Below are 26,230 nucleotides of genomic sequence, written 5' to 3' on the forward strand. Positions count from 1 at the left end.
ATATATCATATTAATAGGCTAAAGAAGAAAAATCACATGATTATATCAACTGATGCAGAAAATGCATCTGACATAATTCAACACCCTCATGACAGAAATCCTCAAAAAACTAGTAATAGAGCAGAACTAACTTCCTAACCTTGATTAAAAGCATCTATAAAAAACCCACTGGTAACATAATGGAGAAAGACTGAATGCTTTCCCTTAAGATTAGGAAAAAGGTAAGGATGCCTGCTCGTACCACTGTAATTCAACAGGATGCTGGGAATTCTAGACAATGAAACAAGTAGAAAAGGAAATAAATGGCATACAGATTGGAAAGGAAGAAATAAAACTGTTTTTATTTGTAGATAACATGATGGTCTTTATAGAAAATCCCAAGGAATATACAGAAATCTCCTAGAACTAAAAAGAACGTTCAGTAAGGTCACAGGATACAACATTAGTATACAAAAATCCATTGTATTTCTATATGCTGGCAATGAACACAGATGCCAAAATGAAAAATACAATGTCAGTTACAATCAATAAAAAATGAAATACTTAGATTATAATGGTTGGTTTATAGATACGCATAAAATACAAAGATGTAAACCTAACATAAGATGTACAGGACTTATATGCCGAAAATATACGACGATGATGAAAGAAATCAAGGAAGATCTAAAACCTGGAGAAACAAATGGTATTCACGGATGAAAGACTCGACATAGTAAAGTCAGTTATCCCCAAGCTGATATGTAGTTTTAATGTAATTCCTAGAAAAAACCCAACAAGATTCTAGTAAATATAGACAAGATTATTTTTAAATTTATATGAAAAGGCAAAGGATAGAACAGCTAAACAATTGTGAAGAGAACAATAATGTGGGAGGAATCACACTTCCTGATTGCAAGACTGGTAATACACCTGTAATAATCAAGATGGTGTGGTTTCTGTGGAGTGATAGACACTTAGATCAATAGAACAGAATAAAGAACCCAGAAATACCCAACAAGTATGGCCAACTGATTTCTCATAATGGTACAAAGGCAATTAAATGAAATAAAACAGTCTTTTCAACAAATAGTGCTGAAGCAATTAGATATCCATAGGCAAAAATGAAAACAAAACACAACAGAACAAAACCCACATTGAATTTAAACTTCATGCCTTATATAAAAATTAACTCAAAATGGATCACAAATTTAAATGTAAAATGTAAAGCTATAAAACTTTAGAAGAAAACATAGAAGAAAAATTTTAGGACCTAGCAATGGTGAAGAATTCTTAGAAATGATGCCAAAAGCATGATCCATAAAAGAAAAACCAGATACACTGGACATCATCAAAATTAAAGCATTTCCTCTATAAAAATATTAAGAGAATGAAAAGACAAGTACAGACTGGGAGAAAGTATTTGCAAACCACATATTTGACAAAGGACTCATGTCCAGAATATATAAAGAATACTCAAAACTCAACAATGAGAAAACAATGCAACTAGAAGGGCAAAAGACATGAAGCAATATTTCTCTGAAAAGAATATACAGATGACAAATACGTACATGAAAAGATGTTCAACATCAGCAGCCATTAGGGAAATGCAAATTAAGATCAGAAAGAGCTGTCACTACACACCTCTTAGATCAGGTAAAATAAAACAGTGACGCTACCAAATGCTGGCAAGAATGCAGGAAAACTGGATCTCTCACACACTGCTGTTGAAAAGGTAAAATCGTACAGCTATCATGGAAACTAGTCTGGCAGTTTCTTACAAAACTAGACATATACTTATACCACTCAGCAATTGCATTCCTGGGCATTTATCCCAAAGAAATGAAAACTCAAGTCCATGCAAAAACCTGTACACAATTGTTCCTAAACACTTTATTTCTAATATTCAAAAACTGGAAATAACCAAAATATCTTATGATAGGTGAATGGCTGAAGAAACATCCATAGCATAGAATACCACTCGGTAATAGAAATAAACAGACTACCATTACACACGGCAACTTGAATCGATCTCAGGGGTATTGTGCTATGTGAAAAAAAAAAGTCAATCTCAAAAGGTAACATACTATAAGATTTCATTTATGGAAGAGAGGGGGAAGATGGCGGAAGAGTAAGACGCGGAGATCACCTTCCTCCCCACGGATACACCAGAAATACATCTACACATGGAACAACTCCGACACAACACCTACTGAACACTGGCAGAAGACCTCAGAAAGGCAAGAAACCCCCCACGTACCTGGGTAGGGCAAAAGAAAAAAGAAAAAACAGAGGCAAAAGAATAGGGACGGGACCTGCACCAGTGGAGGGAGCTGTGAAAGAGAAAAGGTTTCCACACACCAGGCGCCCCTTTGCGGGTGGAGCCTGCGGGAGGCGGAGGGGGAAGCTTCGGAGCCGCAGAGGAGAGCACAGCAACAGGGGTGCGGAGGGCAAAGCGGAGAGATTCCCGCACAGAGGATCGGTGCCGACCGGCACTCACCAGCCCGAGAGGCTTGTCTGCTCACCTGCAGGGGCGGGCGCGGCTGGGAGCTGAGGCTGGGGCTTCGGTCGGAGCGCAGGGAGAGGACTAGGGTTGGCCGCATGAACACAGCCTGCAGGGGGTTAGTGCACCATGGCTAGCCGGCAGGGAGGCCGGGGAAAAGTCTGCAGCTGCCGAGGAGGCAAGAGACTTTTTCTTCCCTCTTTGTTTCCTGCTGCGCGAGGAGAGGGGATTAAGAGCGCTGCTTGAAGGAGCTCCAGAGACGGGCGCGAGCCGCGGCTAAAAGCGCGGACCTCAGAGACGGGCATGAGACGCTAAGGCTGCTGCTGCCTCCACCAAGAAGCCTGTGTGCAAGCACAGGTCACTATCCACACCTCCCTTCTAGGGAGCCAGTGCAGCCCACCACTGCCAGGGTCCAGTGATCCAGGGACAACTTCCCCGGGAAAACGCACGGCGCGCCTCAGGCTGGTGCAACGTCACGCCGGCCTCTGACGCCGCAGGCTCGCGCCGCACTCCATGCCCCTCCTTCCCCCTGGCCTGAGTGAGCCAGAGCCCCCGAATCAGCGGCTCCTTTAACCCCATCCTGTCTGAGCGAAGAACAGACGCCCTCTGGCGACCTACACACAGAGGCAGGGCCGAATCCAAAGCCGAGCCCTGGGAGCTGTGCGAACAAAGAAAAAGGGAAATCTCTCCCAGCAGCCTCAGAAGCAGCGGATTAAAGCTCCACAATCAACTTGATGTACCCTGCATCGGTGGAATACCTGAATAGACAACGAATCATCCCAAATTAAGGAGGTGGACTTTGAGAGCAAGATTTATGATTTTTTCCCCTTTTCCTCTTTTTGTGAGTGTGTATGTGTATGCTTCTGTGTGAGATTTTGCCTGTATAGCTTTGCTTTCACCATATGTCCTGGGGTTCTATCCGTAAGTTTTTTTTTTTTTTACACTTAAAAAAAAATTTTTTTTCTTAATAATTATTTTTTATTTTATTCTATCTTACTTTATTTTATTTTATTCTCTTTCTTTCTTCTTTCTACTTTTTCTCCCTTTTATTCTGAGCCGTGTGGATGAAAGGCTCTTAGTGCTGCAGCCAGGAGTCAGTGCTCTGCCTCTGAGGTGGGAGAGCCAACTTCAGGACACTGGTCCACAAGAGACCTCCCAGCTCAACATAATATCAAACGGTGAAAATCTCCCAGAGAGTTCCATCTCAACACCAGCACCCAGCTTCACTCAACGACCAGCAAGCTACAGTACTGGACACCCTATGCCAAACAACTAGCAAGACAGGAACACAACCCCACCCATTAGCAGAGAGGCTACCTAAAATCATAATAACTCCACAGACACCCAAAACACACCACCAGACGTGGACCTGCCCACCAGAAAGACAAGATCCAGCCTAACCCACCAGAACACAGGCACTAGTTTCCCCCATCAGGAAGCCTACAAAAGCCACTGAACCAACTTTAGCCACTGGGGACAGACACCAAAAACAACAGGAACTACGGACCTGCAGCCTGCCAAAAGGAGACCCCAAACACAGTAAGATAAGCAAAATGAGAAGACAGAAAAACACACAGCAGATGAAGGAGCAAGATAAAAACCCACCAGACCTAACAAATGAAGAGGAAATATGCAGTCTACCTGAAAAAGAATTCAGAATAATGATAGTAAAGATGATCCAAAATCTTGGAAATAGAATAAACAAAATGCAAGAAACATTTAACAAGGACCTAGAAGAACTAAAGATGAAGCAAACAACGATGAACAACACAATAAATGAAATTTAAAATACCCTAGATGGGATCAGTAGCAGAATAACTGAGGCAGAAGAACAGATAAGTGACCCAGAAGATAAAATAGTGGAAATAACTACTGCAGAGCAGAATAAAGAAAAAAGAATGAAAAGAACTGAGGACAGTCTCAGAGACCTCTGGGACAACATTAAACGCACCAACATTCGAATTATAGGGGTTCCAGAAGAAGAAGAGAAAAAGAAAGGGACTGAGAAAATATTTGAAGAGATTATAGTTGAAAACTTCCCTAATATGGGAAAGGAAATAGTTAATCAAGTCCAGGAAGCACAGAGAGTCCCATACAGGATAAATTCAAGGAGAAATACGCCAAGACACATATTAATCAAACTGTCAAAAACTAAATACAAAGAAAGCATATTAAAAGCAGCAAGGGAAAAACAACAAATAACACACAAGGGAATCCCCATAAGGTTAACAGCTGATCTCTCAGCAGAAACTCTACAAGCCAGAAGGGAGTGGCAGGACATACTGAAAGTGATGAAGGAGAAAAACCTGCAACCAAGATTACTCTACCCAGCAAGGATCTCATTCAGATTTGATGGAGAAATTAAAACCTTTACAGACAAGCAAAAGCTGAGAGTTCAGCACCACCAAACCAGCTTTACAATAAATGCTAAAGGAACTTCTCTAGGCAAGAAACACAAGAGAAGGAAAAGACCTACAATAACAAACCCAAAGGAATTAAGACAATGGGAATAGGAACATACATATAGATAATTACCTTAAATGTAAATGGATTAAACGCTCCCACCAAAAGACACAGACTGGGTGAATGGATATAAAAGCAAAACCCATATATATGCTGTCTACAAGAGACCCACTTTAGACCTAGAGACACATACAGACTGAAAGTAAGGGGATGGAAAAAGATGTTCAATGCAAATGGAAACCAAAAGAAAGGTGGAGTAGCAATTCTCATATCAGACAAAATAGACTTTAAAATAAAGAATGTTACAAGGGACAAGGAAGGACACTACATGATGATCAAGGGATTGATCCAAGAAGAAGATATAACAATTGTAAATATTTATGCACCCAACATAGGAGCACCTCAATACATAAGGCAAATACTAACAGCCATAAAAGGGGAAATCGACAGTAACACATTCATAGTAGGGGACTTTAACACCCCACTTTCACCAATGGACATATCAGCCAAAATGAAAATAAATAGGGAAACACAAGCTTTAAATGATATATTAAACAAGATGGACTTAATTGATATTTTTAGGACATTCCATCCAAAAACAACAGAATACACATTTTTCTCAAGTGCTCATGGAACATTCTCCAGGATAGATCATATCTTGGGTCACAAATCAAGCCTTGGTAAATTTAAGAAAACTAAAATTGTATCAGTTATCTTTTCTGACCACAACGCTATGAAACTAGATATCAACTACAGGAAACGATCTGTAAAAAATACAAACACATGGAGGCTAAACAATACACTACTTAATAACGAAGTGATCACTGAAGAAATCAAAGAGGAAATTTAAAAAAACCCTAGAAACAAATGACAATGGAGACACGACGACCCAAAACCTATGGGATGCAGCAAAAGGAGTTCTAAGAGGGAAGTTTATAGCAATACAATCCTACCTTAAGAAACAGGAAACATCTTGAATAAACAACCTAACCTTGCACCTAAAGCAATTAGAGAAAGAAGAACAAAAAAAACCCCAACGTTAGCAGAAGGAAAGAAATCATAAAGATCAGATCAGAAATAAATGTAAAAGAAATGAAGGAAATGATAGCAAAGATCAATAAAACTAAAAGCTGGTTCTTTGAGAAGATAAACAAAATTGATAAACCATTAGCCAGACTCATCAAGAAAAAAAGAGAGAAGACTCAAATCACTAGAATTAGAAAAGAAAAAGAAGTAACAACTGACTCTGCAGAAATACAAAGGATCGTGAGAGATTACTACAAGCAACTCTATGCCAATAAAATGGACAACCTGGAAGAAATGGACAAATTCTTTGAAATGCACAACCTGCCAAGACTGAATCAGGAAGAAGTAGAAAGTATGAACAGACCAATCACAAGCACTGAAATTGAAACTGTGATTAAAAATCTTCCAATAAACAAAAGCCCAGGACCAGATGGCTTCACGGGCGAATTCTATCAAACATTTAGAGAAGAGCTAACACCTATCCTTCTCAAACTCTTCCAAAATATAGCAGAGGGAGGAACACTCCCAAACTCATTCTACGAGGCCACTATCACCCTGATACCAACACCAGACAAAGATGTTACAGAAAAAGAAAACTACAGACCAATATCACTGATGAACAAAGATGCAAAAATCCTCAACAAAATACTAGCAAACAGAATCCAACAGCACATTAAAAGGATCATACACCATGATCAAGTGGGGTTTATTCCAGGAATGCAAGGATTCTTCAATATATGCAAATCAATCAACGTGATACACCATATTAGCAAACTGAAGGAGAAAAACCATATGATCATCTCAACAGATGCAGAGAAAGCTTTCAACAAAATCCAACACCCATTTGCGGTAAAAACCCTGAGAAAGTAGGCATAGAGGGAACTTTCCTCAACATAATAAAGGCCATATATGACAAACCCACAGCCAGCATCGTCCTCAATGGTGAAAAACTGAAAGCATTTCCACTAAGATCAGGAACAAGACAAGGTTGCCCACTCTCACCACTCTTATTCAACATAGTTTTGGAAGTTTTAGCCATAGCAATCAGAGAAGAAAAGGAAATAAAAGAAATCCAAATTGGAAAGAAGAAGTAAAGCTGTCACTGTTTGCAGATGACATGATACTATACATAGAGAATCCTAAAGATGCTACCAGAAAACTACTAGAGCTAATCAATGAATTTGGTAAAGTTGCAGGATACAAAATTAATGCACAGAAATCCCTGGCATTCCCATATACTAATGATGAAAAATCTGAAAGTGAAATCAAGAAAACACTCCCATTTACCACTGCAACAAAAAGAATAAAATATCTAGGAATAAACCTACCTAAGGAGACAAAAGACCTGTATGCAGAAAATTATAAGACACTGATGAAAGAAATTAAAGATGATACAAATAGACGGAGAGATATACTATGTTCTTGAATTGGAAGAATCAGCATTGTGAAAATGACTCTACTACCCAAAGCAATCTACAGATTCAATGCTATCCCTATGAAGTACCACTGGCATTTTTCACAGAACTAGAACAAAAAATTTCACAACTGGTATGGAAACACAAAAGACCCCGAATAGCCAAAGCAATCTTGAGAACGAAAAACGGAGCTGGAGGAATCAGGCTCCCCTGACTTCAGACTATACTACAAAGCTACAGTAATCAAGACAGTATGGTACTGGCACAAAAACAGAAAGATAGATCAATGGAATAGGATAGAAAGCCCAGAGATAAACCCATGCACATATGGTCACCTTATCTTTGATAAAGGTGGCAGGAATATACAGTGGAGAAAGGACAGCCTCTTCAATAAGTGGTGCTGGGAAAATTGGACAGGTACATGTAAAAGTATGAGATTAGATCACTCCCTAACACCATACACAAAAATAAGCTCAAAATGGATTAAAGACCTAAATGTAAGGCCAGAAACTATCAAACTCTTAGAGGAAAACATAGGCAGAACACTCTATGACATAAATCACAGCAAGATCCTTTTTGACCCACCTCCTAGAGAAATGGAAATAAAAACAAAAATAAACAAATGGGACCTAATGAAACTTCAAAGCTTTTGCACAGCAAAGGAAACCATAAACAAGACCAAAAGACAACCCTCAGAATGAGAGAAAATATTTGCAAATGAAGCAACTGACAAAGGATTAATCTCCAAAATTTACAAGCAGCTCATGCAGCTCAATAACAAAAAAATAAACAACCCAATCCAAAAATGGGCAGAAGACCTAAATAGACATTTCTCCAGAGAAGAAATACAGATTGCCAACAAACACATGAAAGAATGCTCAACATCATTAATCATTAGAGAAATGCAAATCAAAACTACAATGAAATATCATCTCACACCGATCAGAGTGGCCATCATCAAAAAATCTAGAAACAATAAATGCTGGAGAGGGTGTGGAGAAAAGGGAACACTCTTGCACTGCTGGTGGGAATGTGAATTGGTACAGCCACTATGGAGAACAGTATGGAGGTTCCTTAAAAAACTACAAATAGAAGTACCATATGACCCAGCAATCCCACTACTGGGCATATACCCTGAGAAAACCATAATTCAAAAAGAGTCATGTACAAAAATTTCATTGCAGCTCTATTTACAGTAGATAGGAGATGGAAACAACCTAAGTGTCCAGCATGGGATGAATGGATAAAGAAGATGTGGCACATATACACAACGGAATATTACTCAGCCATAAAAAGAAACGAAATTGAGTTATTTGTAGTGAGGTGGATGGACCTAGAGTCTGTCATACAGAGTGAAACAAGTCAGAAAGAGAAAGACAAATACCATATGCTAACACATATATATATGGAATCTAAGAAAAAAAAATGTCATGAAGAACCTAGGGGTAAGACAGGAATAAAGACACAGACTTACTAGAGAATGGACTTGAGGATATGGGGAGGGGGAAGGGTAAGCTGTGAGAAAGTGAGAGAGTGGCATGGACATATATACACTACCAAACGTAAAATAGATAGCTAGTGGGAAGCAGCCACATAGTACAGGGAGATCAGCTCCATGCTTTGTGACCACCTGGATGGGTGGGATAGGGAGGGTGGGAGGGAGGGAGATGCAAGAGGGAGGAGATATGGGAACTATGTATATGTATAACTGATTCACTTTGTTATAAAGCAGAAACTAACGCACCATTTTAAAACAATTATACTCCAATAAAGATGTAAAAAAAAAAAAAGATTTATGTAACATTATTGAAATGACAAAATTATAGACATGGTGAGCAGATTAATGGTGCTAATCTGTAAGCAAGGGGCGAGTGGGACTATAAAAGGAGATATTTGTGATGAAATAATTCTGTTTTTTGATTGCAGTGGTGGTTACATGAATCTACACATGTGATAAGATGACACAGAACTATACACACAGGTGGTATCAATGTCAACTTCCTGGTTTTGATACTGTATTATACTTATGTAAGTTGTAACACCCATAAGAGAAGCAGGAATTCAAATTCTAATGCCAAATTTATCTAAATTTATAGATTTTTTATTGTAGTCTACTTATTCATTTAGGAGCAAATATGCCAGTCGAGGATGGCATTATAGAAGCTGATACCACGAAATACTAGATATCCACAATGAAAAAGTGTATAAGTTCAGAGATAATTTTATTCTTCGCACCATACGGTCTCTGTAACTCTGTATTCAGCCAGAAAATCTTTCAAGAGAGGGAAATGACTTCTTTCTTCAACTCAGTGGGGTATTATTTTGAAGCTTAATTAGGATCACTTATCTGACAACCCACTTTACTACTATATTTGGTCACCATCGGACAATCACCTAATCATAGGTAATATTCAGGGTGAGTGGGCATTCACACAAGTCTTGAAGTTTGGGAACCCAAAGAAATTTGAGGGGCTATATTAGAAATAAAGCCAAAACTTCTGAATTTGGAGAACCTCTTGAAACCAAAGGGAGTGATCTGGATTGGTTTAAAAATGATTGAACCCTGTGGCTGGTTAAAAGTGAAACTACTCTGGCTTACTGAGGTTGGAAAGTGTGGCACTGTTAAGCCATCAGAAAAAGAGAATAGGAACAGTCTCTTCTCAAGGGAAGCACGAAACCTAGATAATCTCCCCAAAGTACTTACACATCAGTTTCAACGTATTATTGATGGGTCCTGTATTTGAATATTCTTTTGTTCCAAATTACACAGAAACTCATGTTGACTGGAGGTCAATTTCTGACAAGTCAATGGCTCAGAAGAAATGCTTAGTGGCATGAGGAACAAATCATAAATGCCAGTTCTCAATTGCTTTCTTTTACCCAAAGCTGCACATTATTACTAATTGTCACTCATCACTACATCCAATAAACATTACAGTCACATCTATAGTACCTTCTAAAAACATTGATTTTTTTTCCCTTAAGCTCCAATAACATAAGAAATTATATTTTTATTGTTTACCTTGTCATTACCAATAAATTTATCCCCAAAGTTATAAAAGCTGTTTGTATCCCTCCTTTCCATGCTAGTGGTTCATACTTTTGACAGAAACCTTAGAATAAAACTACAGTATAACAGCGGCCACCGACGGTGGGACTGGCCACAAAGGACTGACAAATCTGGTTATTAGTCTGAACCAATGTGTATTTCAAAGTTCATCCTAGAAATCAATGCTAATGAAGCTTGCTGTGCAAATGGCACTAAAAAGTAGAGTTTTAAAAGGAGGAATGCACTGTGGTTTTGGTGCATTTTAGTGACAGTTCAGTCAACAAAAGACACACAATGATTTTATTATATACTTTTACATTGGAATGTCCTGTTTATTATAAAGTGAGAAAAGGGACTTTGCAACACAACCAAAAGTTATATATACATGTTGTATATTTTCATGTTCACGTTTACATTTCATATTTTCATTTTCACATTTTTCTTATTTCAGAAAAAAAATTTTGGCTCAGAGGAGAAAATAGTTTTGTTTAAGGAGAATAGCATAGTTTAAGGAAACTTTCCAAAAAGAGGGTATCTTGCAGTGTAGCCCTTAATAGTTCCAGATGGTCAATGCTATAAAAGGACACCCCCTCCGCCCTTTTACGGTGACCCTGGGGTCACAAATTATCTCTAAGATGTAAGAGTCATCCGTTTTCCTGAACAGTCAGGTTGTTGTTTAGCATTATCCATCTAATTCATCTCGGGCCAAACCTCACCAATGACAAAAGTAACTGATTAGCCCAAAACTTAGCCAAAGAAATAAATGTCTATTGCTTTAAGCAGTCCAGAGAGTCGTTCTGAGCCATAAACAAGAGAACCATTCTGAGGTTTAAATGATGGCAGACAGCTGTTCTGACATTGATGGGCAACATCTTCACGCACTATTTCCCTGTTCTTGGAATGTTAACAAAAATATTAAAACAACCATTAAAACTTTTAAAACTTTTTACTAAGACTTTTAAAAATGTTAGTAAAGAATTCATCATTTCAATTTGGTATGTTCAAACATAAATATTCATATCTTTCTGTTTTGTTAGAAAAATACAGTCTTTTCCATTATGAAAATGAAATTGCCTTGAACCTGCATAGAAAAGAATACACAAAATAATGTAATATACTAAATAAAGTAATAAGGTTAATTTCTTTCCTGCTGTCACTAAATTCATGCTAACGGTCTCTCTTCAGCTTGACATCAATTAATGATTTTCATTCCAGACTCGTTGCAGTGTTCACTACCCTTTTCTCTAATTAAAATGGATGATGCATGAGGAGGATAAAACACACAAGACTTCTGTTCTTGTATCATTTCTATTCATTAGAATTTTTGTTTTTACAATAAATGGCTTCTAGCACTAATTGCAGTAGAGTAAAATGAAAATAAGTTTTTTATGACTATAAAGTATAGTTTTTCTATAGCCAGAAAAGATATAAGGCTTGAGAAGCACGACTGAAGAACAACTTCTCATGATGGAAAAATCAATGGTTACTTAAATTACTTGGCTGTATCCAAAATACTTCCACTTCCAAAGCTATGAAGCCTCAATATATGGAATGTATTGAATCATGCATTTTTTAAAAAGACTCCAAGAAGCAGAAAGTGACCTTTAATGATTTTAATTTAAAAAAAAACAAAACACTTTTAACATCTACAGAAGACAGAATATACTAATATTAGTTTAACATAAAAATTAAAATAAACTTCAGATTGCTACATATTAGATAAGGGTTAACTATCTTCAAAAGAATATTTAAGAGCTTGAAATCAACTCTTTTGGGAAACATTTTACCCCCAACTTATTGCACTACCATCCAGAAGCCTCAGTCTGGGAATAAATTTCCTGGATCTTTTTCCCAACAATATTGCCTCTCTCTAAAAATCACTATTATAGAAATTCGTCAAATAAAACCCAATTTCATGGCAGAATGAAATTTAAGCTACAAGGCAACTGGGAAAAACAGTTCGATTTAATAGCAGTTTGTGTTCAACTGAATGTTTTATTTGCCCCTCAAAACACTTCAGCAAATGGCAGATGTCAGAAATCTTCAATTTTCAGCTTACCTTGCTGGGCAAATCTAACAACTGCCACCTACCAAGATGTAAGCTGCCAATGAGGTGTCTATGCTGAATTCCCAAAAGAAGGCCAATATCCCACTAAATTTGAAAACACAGTTATAATTTTAAGTAGGATTTTAATACTTGTGTAATATTGGAGCAAAAGTTGATTTGAAAAGAAAAGCCTTCCACATTCTGAATGGGGCCTTAAAAAAAATTATTGAGCAGGAACAACTGTTTTAAAGATACATTTCCATTCAAGGGAAGAAGGTAAGTTGTTGAAATCCACAGTGGTAACTTATAATAAATAGGTGGGGGGCGGCAGAGGGGAGTTAAATTTCATCCCTCAAAGCTAAAATGAGATAATAGCAGTTTTATAATATAAAATGGTTAAAAGTTGAAAAAGAGATAAAAGAACAGCATTCATAGAGGCAGTACTAATCACTAATACAACCACAACTTTTCCAGAATCTAAGCAATTACAAGAATGCGCACCCACCATGAGCCCTGTACCTGAGCGTGGATGTAGAATTTTTCCATTTTGCTAAATTCATAAGTTCTTGGGAACTAGATCTAGACCCCAAATTACCATCTCTATGAAGTGTTCGTTATTCACTCTAGCCCCCCCAACCTCTTCCCTTCTCAAAGCTCTGTGGCCACCAACTTTCACAATTGATTATATGTCTTACGTTGATTTTTTAATATTATGACGTTTAAATCTTTTCTCCCTCTTAACAAAGGCAAGGAATCCCTGAGAGAGGAACAATTATAATAATAATAAAAAATTTATACCACCATTTTGTGTACTTAATGTATCGTGAACAACAAAAATTTCTCTTTTACACTAATAAAACACTAGAATGATATTTCACTAACCAAAACACACACACACACACACTCTCTCTCTCTCTCTCTCTCATAGATACTTGCTCATTCACTCACATCATATTCGAGCTTTCACAAGCGTCAAAGCACCTACAATTATTTCCAACTCAAAGAGAAGCTACAATGCCAAATACATCTAAGACAGCTCTCATCAAAAATAAAACTGCCTCTCCTACTCCAGTTACAGACTGTCAATAAAATCTGTTCCAATTTGCCCAAGTATTGGTCTATTTTAGACTTCCACAAAGTTAATAGATTCTTTAAAAATTTGTTCACTTGCACAATAAATTCTTAAAATATGTCTGATGAACTAATCTCATTGATTAGAACTGACTTTTCTGAAGGATTTAAGAGGTCAGAGAAAATATGAAGAACTCTGCTAGATGATAGAAAAATATATTTTTTCTAATAAAAGGTTAACTTTTAAAAGTCAAGCTGTGTTTGAATGACAATATGTGACCTGCATGCAAAAATTATCCAGGATATCTGGGTTCTGATGCCAGAATTAGGGGAATCTGAACACTAAGTTTCAAGCCAAAAGGAGTGAAAATTGCCTATTCTTTCAGATGCACAGGGAATGCACCTATTATTGCTATACAGTTTATTCCTTCTGTAATTTCATTAATTTTTTATACATGCACTTTAAAGAAACTTTACTACTACATTATGATACATATTGTTTAAATGTTAATTTCTGCAAAAACTAATAAACATATATCATCTTTGAAAAGGATCTTATCAACTAAGAAAGACCACAAAAAAGTTTTTATCAAAATTTCAACTACTTACTCAAAGCAGATATTGGGAACAGTTGGTAAAACTGAAAAGAGAAATGCCAGTGATTGGAAACTGGAGGCAAAAATGCCACAAAGCATTCCAAAATGACACACCCAGAACCGGGAGTGCACCACTACGGACAAAGATAGTTCAATGGCCAGGTATTGAAAACACAAGGCTTTTAAGGGTGATTATCACTTTGAATAATGGAACATTTCAAGCCATAAGTCCTTAGAAGATGTATAAATAATCTATATTTATAAATCTTATAAATAAGATTTATAAATAATCATATTATGGAAGAATTTCATAAGAAATTCATTAACTTTTTCATGTCTCCACTAGGAGCATTCAGTCTCCTTGAAAATATTTCCAACTTACAAGGTAGATAGATATAGATAATAATATCATCATGGGTATTCCCTGCTGAGTAACTACAAAATGTAAGCCAGTTAAAGTTATAAATCTCATTTAATAGAATGAATAACATATGAGGTAAATATTATTTGAGAACTGGGGAATTTGGCCAGTTATCACAGCTAAAATTTCATCTTTCAGACCTTATTTCCTTCTTTCTGTCCTTCCTTCCCATCCATCCTGTTCATACAACCTTGGCCTTGCTCCAGAAAACATTTAACATGATTTTCTAAAACTGTATGAAAATGCAAAATAAATCAAAATGAAAATAGCTGTTAACTATTGAAATTAGATGTCAGCTTTTTAAAAGTACATATGTGTGGAAATACGTATTTTATAGGAAAAAAATTAGAATGGCATAGACCAGTATGTTAACAGTGGTGTTATTACAGGCAAATTTTTGTTTTCCTGTTTTATGGTTCTTTTTTCAAATTTTCTGTAGAATTGGAATTAGAATAAATTTAGAATTAGACCTTAAAAAGATATATGTTTTAGGGCTTCCCAGGTGGCCCAGTGGTTGAGAGTCCAGCTGCTGATGCAGGGGACGGGTTCATGCCCTGGTCCGGGAAGATCCCACAGGCTGCGGAGCGGCTGGGCCCATAAGCCATGGCTGCTGAGCCTGCGCGTCTGGAGCCTGTGCTCCGCAACAGGAGAGGCCACAACAGTGGGAGGGAGGCCCGCGTACAGCAAAAAACAAACAAACAAAAAAAGATATATATATATATATATATATATATATATATATATTTTGCTGTACGCGGGCCTCTCACTGCTGTGGCCTCCCTCGTCGCAGAGCACAGGCTCCGGACGCGCAGGCTCAGCGGCCATGGCTCATAGGCCCAGCCACTCCGTGGCATGTGGGATCCTCCCGGACTGGGGCATGAACCCATCACCCCTGCATCAGCAGGTGGACTCTCAACCACTGCGCCACCAGGGAAGCCCCAAGATATATGATTTAAACAGATGAGAAACATGTGGGAAAGAGAGAATTGGAAAAAAAAAAAAAAAAAAAGACGTTTCAGGGATAAGATTCCCAAAACAGAAGCCATAAAGTAGAGGAAGGTCACAGCACTGGCTCAGAACTTGCTCACAGTTGTATGAAACAATCAACTCTGACAATCCCATTTAGAATTGTACCAAAGAGAATAAACTCTAAATAAAAATAACTTGGAATAAATCTAACTAAGGAAGTATAAGACACTGATGCAAGAAAGTGAAGACAACAAAGACAGATGGAAAAATGTACCATGTCCATGGATTGGAAGAATCAATATTGCTAAAATGACCATACTACCCAAGGCAATCTAGATTCAATCCAATGCCTATCAACTTACCAATGGCATTTTTCACAGAACTAGAACAAATAATTCTAAAATTTGTATGGAAACACAAAAGACCTCAAACAGCCAAAAAAATCTTAAGAAAGAAGAACAAAGCTGGAAGTATCACTCTCCCTGATTTCAAATTATAGTACAAAGCTATAGTAATCAAAACAGTATAGTAATGGCACAAAAGCACACACAGATCAATGGAATAGAATGGTGAGTCCAGAAATGAACCCACACTCATATGGGCAATTAATCTACTAAAAAGGAGGCAAGAATATACAACAAGGAAAAGCCAGCTTCTTCAATAAATGGTGTTGGGAAAACTAGACAGCTACATGCAAAAGGATCAAACTGGACTACTCTCTCCATCCATGCACAAAAATAAACTCAAAATGGATTAAAGACTTAAACATAAGACCTGAAACCATAAAACTCCTAGAAGAAAGCCTAGGCAGAGCGCTCTTTGATATTGCTCCTAGCAATATTTTTTTGGATATGTCTCCTCAGGCAAGAGAAACAAAAGCAAAGATAAACAAATAGGACTATATCAAAGTGAAAAGCTTTTACACAGCAAAGGAAACTATATCAACAAAACAAAGAGGCTGCCTACTGAATAGGAGAAGATATTTGCAAATGTTATGTCCAATAAGAGGTTAATATTCAAAACAAACAAAGGATTTAACATAAAAAAAACCAAAAACCAAAAAACAAAAAATACCTAAGTAATAAATGGGCAGAAAACCTAAATAGACATTTTTCCAAAGAAGACATACAGATGGCCAACAAGTGAATGAAAAATGCTCAACATCTCTAATCATCAGGGAAATGCAAATCAAAACCACAATGAGATATCACCTCACACCTGTCAAAATAGTTATTATCAAACAAATAAGAGGTGTTGGAGAAGATGTGGAGAAAAGAGAACCCTTGTACACTGTTGGTGGGAATGTAAGTAGGTGCAGCCACTGTGTAAAACAAAATAGAGGTTTCTTTTTTTTTTTTTTGCGGTACACGGGCCTCTCACTGTTGTGGGCTCTCCCATTGCGGAGCACAGGCTCCGGATGCACAGGCTCAGCAGCCATGGCTCACGGGCCCAGCCGCTCCGTGGCATGTGGGATCTTACAGGACCGGGGCACAAACCCGTGTCCCCTGCATCGGCAAGTGGACTCTCAACCACTGTGCCACCAGGGAAGCCCTAAAATAGAGGTTTCTTAAAAGACAAAAAAATAGAACTACTGTATGATCCAGCAATTCCACTTCTGGGTATTTATCCCAAGAAAATGAAAACACTAATTCAGAAAGATATATGCACCTCTCTGTTTAGCAGCATTATTTATAATTGCCAAGATATGGAAGCAAACTAAGTGTCCATCAACAGATGAATGGATAAAGAAGGTGTGCTATAACAATGGAATATTACTCAGCCATAAAAAAGAATGAAATCTTGCCATTTGCAACAACATGGATGGACCTAAAGGGTATTATACTAAGTGACAGAGAAAGACAAATACCATAGGGTTTCACTTATATGTGGAATCTAAAAAACAAAACAAATGAACAAACATAACTAAACAGAAACAGTCACAAATACAGAGAACAAACAGTGATTGTCAGAGGAGAGGGCATTGCAGGGAGGAGAGAAATAAGGAGGTGAAATTGTCAGAGGTGAGGGAGATTAAGAGGTACAAACTTTCAGTTACAAAATAAATAAGTCACAGGTATAAAATGTACCGTGTGGGGAATATAGTCAATAATTATGTAATAGAGAGCCCGCACACAGCAACGAAGACCCAACACAGCCATAAATAAATAAATAAATAAAAATTTTAAAAAACAGAATGAGATCAAAGGTATCACTACTCTAGAATTATGGTAAGAATACCACACTTGGTCTTAGAGATGCTGGGTTACAATCCTAAGCTGTGCATGATATTTAGCTTTATACCCTTGATCAAGGCTTCTGATGCTCCTGATACCCCAGATTATTAAAAGTAAAAGAGGCATAGTAGCTCTTGCTATGGCAGCTTGAAATGAAATAGCTGCTACAGAGAAGCTCACTCCAAGCCTGCAAACTCTAATAATACAAGGGTGAGGTGATTCTCTCATCCCCCTGTGAGTTATAATGAGAAAAATTCTAATTGCTCATAAAATGGTTTTCAAGTGTCTGCTTCAAGTAACTTCTCATTTATTTCACTGGTCTTTGGGTTCCCAACATGAAATGATTCAACAATAGATAATAATCTTTCTGGAAGAGATGGGAGTAAAATTTAAGTAAAAAATGTCACACAAAATATGATAGCAAAATAGAAGGAGAAAAAAGAAATAGATGTCAGATTTGATAGGAAAACAACATAGTAAAAAACCAACAGCCTCCTCAATTCTTATTAGAAATCAAAATATTTTAAATGAGATATAAAAACTCAGTTTTATTTCCAGATGAGCATTTCTTTAAAATTATTATACTATATACTCATAGATGAATTAGACAGAATTTTACATATTTTTTGTGATTTTAAGTAATCATTAGTTGATTTATTCATCTCATATGCCCTACCATCTCCTATACAAGGATCTTAACTAAAACCAATAAAATTCATTTTAATGCCTCAAATAAATATAAGGTTTTTTCTTTCAATCGTTCTTTATGTTGTATTCATCCAACCATCAGTATCTGGATTGACACAGAAAAAAACAAAACTAAAATAAATGCAATTTCTTTATATTTAAAAAAAAAGAAAGAGTAGAAAGGAACAAAATAGCCTCCCTCTAATAAGGTTCAACCAAATAACTGAAATCTACCTTTCCTGCTCCTGCTTCATCCGTACTCTCTCTTCTTCTGATGTAAGGGAGTCCTGCATTTTTATTTTACCCGTTTTCTCAATCTTGTCATCTTTTCGATGTTTGCCAAACCTGTTGATAACAGAAAATTCTAACTTGTCAATATATACAAAACGCGTTGTCGTTCTTTTGGGATAAAGACCTATGCACTCAACGAAGTGTGAGCATCCTCAGAATGAGGCCCCAATGTCTCCTGTCCAGTATTAATATTTTCAATCAGATTACTTTAATCCTTTTTAATTAGAACTTTCCAGAGAAAACCTTTTTTGGAAATGGCCTCCATACTCATTTTTCTTTAGGCAACACAAAAATAACAACAAAATTCTTGCAGTTCATTCTTATTAAACACACAATCCATAAATGTATAGAACACAGTGCCGAGTACATCAGGTGTGGAGGATAAAACTCTGCATCAGAGTGGGGTTCTCTTAGGACTGCAGAATGATAATTCACAATCATCTTTTTTTTTTTTTGCGGTACGTGGGCCTCTCACTGTTGCAGCCTCTCCCGCTGCGGAGCACAGGCTCCAGACGCGCAGGCTCAGCGGCCATGGCTCACGGGCCTAGCCGCTCCGCGGCATGTGGGATCTTCCCGGACCGGGGCACGAACCCGTGTCCCCTGCATCGGCAGGAGGACCCTCAACCACTGCGCCACCAGGGAAGCCCCCACAATCATCTTTTTAATGATCTCTCCATAGACAACTATTCTTCTTTATTTTCACGGTCAGTTTTATTGGCAACATTCCTCATAGTCTAAACACTGACAAACAAGGTCACATTTGCAAGGTTCAAAGTAGAAAGGATAATTTACACCGTGATCGTACTTTGGGCTTATTAAACTGAAAGCTTGAAGGAAGTCTCAACAAATACTGTTCCTAAATCTGATGAAAAGCTATCGCCGAATGTGGCATCTTTGACTTGGAAATCTGTATCTGATCAAAAACAAACAGGAGGAACAAACACGCAATTCAAAAACAGTGCACGACACACATTTCCACATGTGGGCACTGAATTCGAGGCTCTCCAAAAAAACACGAATATTATTCCCTTCAGGCATCCAAAATACCTTAGAAACCTCAGACTTGTTATCCTTTCTTTTTCCTGCTCTGTTACTTTTTTCTACTTTTCTCCAGACCATGTTGCCTGGAAGGCATGTGTTCCATCCCCTGAAATAATATTCATCTGTAGTGATTTGGTCACCAGATGTTTCAAAAAAGAAATCTTTTATAGACAGTTACTTAACTAAGCATTCATAAATATATAAAGTATACCAAGCATTTTCTGAGCACAAAGTAGGAATCTGGCTTATGGTGACAATTAATCATATTGAAAAAGAGACGAGTAAAAGAGTTGGTCCAAAGCTGATATAGAAGAGAAAAAAGTATCTCAATTACTGGTGTGGTTGGGAGCATATGTCTTTCTTTTTTGATATAACTCTGATGTCAAATACTGGTCTAGGCAGGAAGTGTACATGGGAATATCTCATGGGTTCACCAGAGTAACACTATGTTGGAAATAAGTAAGGGAAAGCATTCTCAAGATGTTAAAATAGAAAAAAGTTAAAGTCTCACCACCACTATTCCTTCAAAATTATGTGTATTATTAAATGGCATTGAAAACTGCCTGTAAAATTAACTTCCATAAAGCAAATCTACCCTTAACTTTTAATGTTATTTAGAAATTAGAGGATCATTTCAGTGGCAAAAAAGAAGAAAAAAAAAAAAAGAAGAAAAGAAAAACTCCCTGGGAACTTAAGTCCCGAAAATGATGATGTCTCACAGGGGAAAAACTATGTACTATGCTTTTAAAACTAATAAATACAAAGCATTAAAAATAAAAACTTTCTCTTTCCATTGTTTTTGTCAATATATCAATAACACCTAAGAGTTAAGCATAATGATTGTCTTTATAGAATGAATTAATAAATGAAAGAGCAAACATAAACAACTGATATGTCCCAGGAGAAGCCAACATTTGACAAAAACTTATTGAGCATCTAAGGACAGGGCTAGACAAATTCATTTGAGTGTCATCAGCACATAGATGGTATTTAAAGCCCATGTGAATCCCATCATGAAGATTCTGCAACATTGCGGCACCTGGAAATATAAAATGTATTAAATTCTAACTTCAAGAAAAGCATCAAGTTCAAATCTTAATACATGACATTTATTTTTTTTTAATTGGAGTATAATTGCTTTACAATGTTGTGTTAGTTTCTGCTATACAATGAAGTGAATCAGCTATATGTGACATTTTACTTATAATACAGATTCCTAAAGGTAAATCATTTAACCATTTCATTTTTCAGTTCATAAATATCCTTCAAACAATACAACGTTGCCATATTGACCTGTTTTGTTTGTGTTGCTGGTTCACATTCTAGATTACATACATTCAACCCTGTACCATATTTAAAAAACACTACCATGATACAAGATATATCATCTATCTTTACCAAAAGGTACAGTTTAATCTTCCAAGAAGAATCTGCCCTTTGAGTTAATAATGTGGGGAAAAATTGAGGTGGTTGACTTTCCCATGTTTTAAAGCAGTTTTGATATTTTCAACCCAAAACCTAACACTGAATTTAATCAGCTATTGTTAAAATCTTTTTTTAAATGGTCTCTGTCCTATTTTGTGAAGAAAGTTTCAGTTTTCTATCTCAGTCTACCAACTTTCAGCTCTTTATCTCAAATACACATGATTAAAAAGAAAAAGAAAAAAACCTATGAATCCCAACTCATATCTAGGAAGTGAATTTTTTTCTCATTGTATTTGATGCCAAAATATTAGTTTCCTCGGCTGCCTCACAATCACCAGAATATACTATTTTATTATTTGTAAATTTATTATCAAACTGTTATATTTTCCTTTTAAAAACTACAGTTTCAAGATTAACGTATGAAAAACTGAACAAACCACAGATAAAATGTTTATAGGTTAGCATTTGGACATTTCCCTTAATGCCTGTTTTAGTTAATAAATTATGTGATTTCTTTAAGGCATACTATAAAAGCACAGCACATTACTTGTTAACTGGGGGTAACAATGGATCCCTCAGCTATAACTTTTTGACAGAATGAAATAAAGACTGTAAATGAAAAAAAATATACCAACCATTCTAGAGTATAACAAGAAAAAGGAATTAGCTATATCCTCATCACTCTAATTGCCAATCTATTCTAGTGTTCATCTTAATTTATAGTTGCTTAATTCTTTCTGAAAGGGGGACAGGGGAGGTCATTGAAAAATTTCAGCTACACATGTGCTCACAAAGTCAATTTCACAGCTGAAATCAGTAATCAACCTATGAAGACAATCATTTAATAGCAAGATGCTTAGAAACTTGGAGGACATCAATTACACTTATTTTATTATCTTTTAAAAGCCACAGATGAATTTCAAATGGGTCATTTTCCAAGGAACAGCATAGATGAAAAAACATTGTGCTAATAGTATGTCCAGGAAGCAAACCCATTCCCAGCAAAGAATCAGTTTCATCAACTGCCTTCTGACTACCCTACACACATGTTCAAAGAGAAATGTCTGCCACCTCTAGAAGAACTTCTTGGTCAAATCTTAGGATGTATTAATGCAGTAGAATGGCCCTCTTTTTTTTTTTTTTTTTAAATAGAGACAAAAAGAAAAATAGAGAGCTTGAGAAAAAATTGAAAGGGAAAAATTTCTCTACAGGAACTGCCCCATGGAGACAGAGGGACAATGAAAAAAGTGCCAACAAGACACTGAAGACTCCTTTCACAGAAGGATACAGTGGATGAGCCCGTCTTATCAGAGTGAAATTGATTGCAACTTTGCTTAAACATATGGCTTTCTTCATAAAGGATACAGCGATGTTTCCATTCAGCGAATCTCCAAGTAATCTGCCAAATGGCTTCTACCATGACGCGCTACAAATGAGATCACTGCCGTCTGCCAGATCAGCCATATATATTATTATTGCAAAGAGTGATGGGGAAGATGTGCACTTGTTGATGAATGCAGGAAGAAAAAAACAATCAAACCAACAGTCACAATGGATTGCAACAAAATTCTGCTGGTTTTATATAGAAAGAGCCATCATGAAAAATTAACTGATAAGAGTTTTGTGCTTTTCAACCATCATTTTGTTTTTTAGCAAATTAACCTCATTCTCTCTGTGGTATAAATAACACTGAACTATTTTTACTATATTTTCTACTGCTACTAAAATTAGAGATCTTTAGGAAAGATTAGGCTGAATGATAACACACAGCATCCTGCTATAAATAAAATAAAAATAAAATTGGTTTTGTAATGAAAGGGCTTTTCCTAATATCATATTTGAAAACACAATAGAGGAAAAAAGAAAGTCTAAAAAATCTGCTGCCATATTTAAAAATAGATGAACAGACTATCTAGAACCAATTATCTTGTAAGTTTTGAGAAATAATTTTTAAAATAAGATTTTCTTCCAAAATAACTCACTGAAATGTCACCTAGAAGTCTGGTATTTCTCACTGCTGATTACAGAGGTATTCGTGTCTAAGGAGGGCTTTGCTATAAGACTTGGACTACTATTTACCCTAAGAAACGTATAGATTAAGTGATACTGCTTGGCTGGGGAGAGAAGTGAAAATGGCACAAATCCAAATTCAGTGTCAGCTACCAGAAGCCTTGCATCCTCCCCCCCACACCCAACAACTCCCACACTGGTATGGTCAACACAGTCTTCTAACTCCATCCCCTGCCCTATGTTTTCCCCTAATTTCTACATATGTGCACCATCACGTGATTTAATCATCCCTTTCTCCAGGAACTCGCTGTCTCTTTCTGGGACCTTCCAGTTTCTGGTGGACACAGGTGTTGGTACAGCCATTGTACTACCCTGTCTTTGACCACTGCCTGCTATTCTAATGTGCCAGGGCCCTAAAGATCCTTGAGAAACGCCAGCTGCCCAGTGGGGCCAAGTTCAAGAACCTGCAGAGCAAAACCGAAGGCCGTGTCCTGTGCCATTCCTGCGTCCCCATCAGCGACCTGTATGCCTCAGGACACACGTTCACTCAAACCAAAGCAAAATCACCAGCTTTCAACCTCATTCCTCTGTAGTCCTTTGAGTGGTACTTTTCCTAAATGGTTTTGGATCCAAGTTTCTCTATAAACTCCTTATCAGTTAAATCTCGAATAATCTTACCCTACATTCCTGGTGCGAGTGGTGACTTTCCTTAATTCATCACCCCGGTGATGAACTTAGGAACTGATTTTTGCCTAAAGCCCTAAAAGGTAACTGCTCTAAATGTTAGCTGAAGAAAATAAAAATCTAGCCACGTGTCTCTGCAGATTGCTCTAGTGCACTCCTGTCCAAGTGCACTGAAGCTCCACATGCACAAATGTCTGAAGATGGAAGCCTAGAGATGAGTCACCTTGTCCAATGTCTTCATTTGACAGACAAGGAAATTGAGGCCCAAGAGGTCTGTGCAAAGTCACCTTGCGAGTCAGGAATAGAGCTCAGTTCACCTCAGTGAGTTTAAGAGACCTTGGTGGGGGCTTCCCGGGTGGCGCAGTGGTTGAGAATCCGCCTGCCAGTGCAGGGGACATGGGTTCGAGCCCTGGTCCGGGAAGATCCCACATGCCGCAGAGCAACGAAGCCTGTGCGCCACAACTACTGAGCCTGCGCTCTAGAGCCTGTGAGCCACAACTACTGAGACCACGTGCCACAACTATTGAAGCCTGCGCCTAGAACCCGTGCTCCACAACAAGAGAAGCCACCACAATGAGAAGCCTGCACACCGCAACGAAGAGTAGCCGCTGTTTGTGGCAACAAAGACCCAATGCAGCCAAAAATAAATAAATAAATTTATTAAAAAGAAAAAAAAAAAAGAGACCTTGGTGGGTCTGAACTTGGACACTCCTAGAGAAAATGAAATTCCCAGACCCATGAAGTTCACTCCTAAGTGAGACGTAGAACTGAGCACCTGTTGAAGGCTCTTTTGCTCACTTAACAACACTTAACTAGAATTTATTGAATTCTTATTTATGTATACTTGATCTCATTGATTCCAATAACCGGCATATGAGGTATGTGTTCTTTAGGGGAAACCTCAGGAAGCACAGGGAGATTTAGTGATTTAACAGGTCATCTAGCAAGTAAGCATCAAAACCAGAATTCCGGCCCAAGACTCTTTTTATTACCACACCCAGCCACCTCCAAATCAGCCAGTCACTCTATGCTTTTATACTGAGAGCATCTGGTTAAAACATCTTGGGTGAAATCAATGAGATAAATCTTGTACTGCTGGCAGCAAGGAGGCCCAAGGGACACTGTTCCTGCATGAACTTTTCTATGAAGGCCAGGAGTTCAGACCCAAGGTGAAGAACTGATTCTAAACATTGGAAAGGATCACACAAACTGCCACATACTCATTTTTAGGACATTGCCAGTATTTCTAAGTGCAACGACACTCGAGAAGTCAACGCTGTCTGCGTAACATCTGCACATGATGCCAGGCAACAGCAGAAGCGTGTCAAACCGCCCAAACCCAATCAGAGGGTAAAACAGCAAGAAGAGTCACTGCGTGCATTTCTCTTGTACGATGATGTGCTCGTGGTTTCTGGCCCTACCTTTTGCGTGTGTGTGTGCCTCAGCCTCCATTTTATAAACGAGGGGAAAAAAGTCCTTTCTAATGTGTCCTTCCCATACAGGATCTTCCATATTTTAGTGACATTTAAAGAAATTGCTACCATGATTGTGTACCGATTTGCTCAGCAGTGGCTTGTGGCAATGCTGGATCAATCAGGCAAAAGAGGGCTGATTAGGAAAAGCTCCCATTTAGGCAAAAAAACATCTTGGTAATCAACCATGATGAGAAGCGGCCTCGGAAAGAGTACATGACAACTTGATAGTGCTTTTGTCAAATGGGATGCAGTTTTAAGTCAGCACAGTGTAGCAGGGGTTCTCTTTAAAAGGAAATCTGCAAACTTGAGAATCATTATTTGATTGTGTACGGTTTTCATCAGTGCTAGTCTGATTAGATTTAATAAACTAAATTTGTGTTGCTTGGCACCCAGGAAAAAAATAAGTGACTTTTTTTTTTTTTTAAAGAAAATATAGCTTCTACTTAACCAAGCTAGAACAGCCTTCAGACACGTGATGTTCCCTTAATGGACAACATAGCCTTCTCAGGACCCCCATTAAATGCCCTTAGAAGTGCATTCTTCCCCTGCGTCCTTAGCCTGTGTTATCGAATCAAGGATGCACAGATATGCCTAGTAACCCGACACTGCAGGAGTCCAGGACAGATACTGGACAAGGAAATAGTAAAGCAATTAAGAAACTGAACCCAGCACATTAACAATTTTGACTTTATAAGAATCATCATAAACTCCAAAGATCTTAAAAACCAAACCAAACACACACACACACACACACACACACACCCCAAAAGGCGTGGGATCCAGATATAAAGGCTTAAGGAAAAATAAAAAACAAGCAAGCACAGTAATCCTTCAAAACACAAGATGA

General features: G+C 37.6%; 1 protein-coding gene across 10 annotated transcripts in view; it reads right to left on the bottom strand.

Annotated features, from left to right (window-relative positions):
* PARD3 (par-3 family cell polarity regulator) overlaps positions 1–26,230 on the bottom strand; it is a 652,430-nt gene that overhangs the window by 163,489 nt on the left and 462,711 nt on the right. For 7 of the 10 annotated variants that reach the window (XM_007471328.1, XM_007471332.1, XM_007471330.1 and 4 more), the window contains one exon: positions 18,692–18,802. The exons of the other annotated variants lie outside the window; for them this stretch is intronic. In XM_007471328.1, coding sequence (XP_007471390.1) covers positions 18,692–18,802 — 111 coding nt within the window. The remainder of the gene's footprint in view (positions 1–18,691; positions 18,803–26,230) is intronic. 10 annotated transcript variants of the gene reach the window in all.

The sequence above is a fragment of the Lipotes vexillifer genome, unplaced genomic scaffold (genome assembly GCF_000442215.2).
Source record: "Lipotes vexillifer unplaced genomic scaffold, Lipotes_vexillifer_v1.1 scaffold1049, whole genome shotgun sequence".
NCBI classification, from domain to species: domain Eukaryota; kingdom Metazoa; phylum Chordata; class Mammalia; order Artiodactyla; family Lipotidae; genus Lipotes; species Lipotes vexillifer.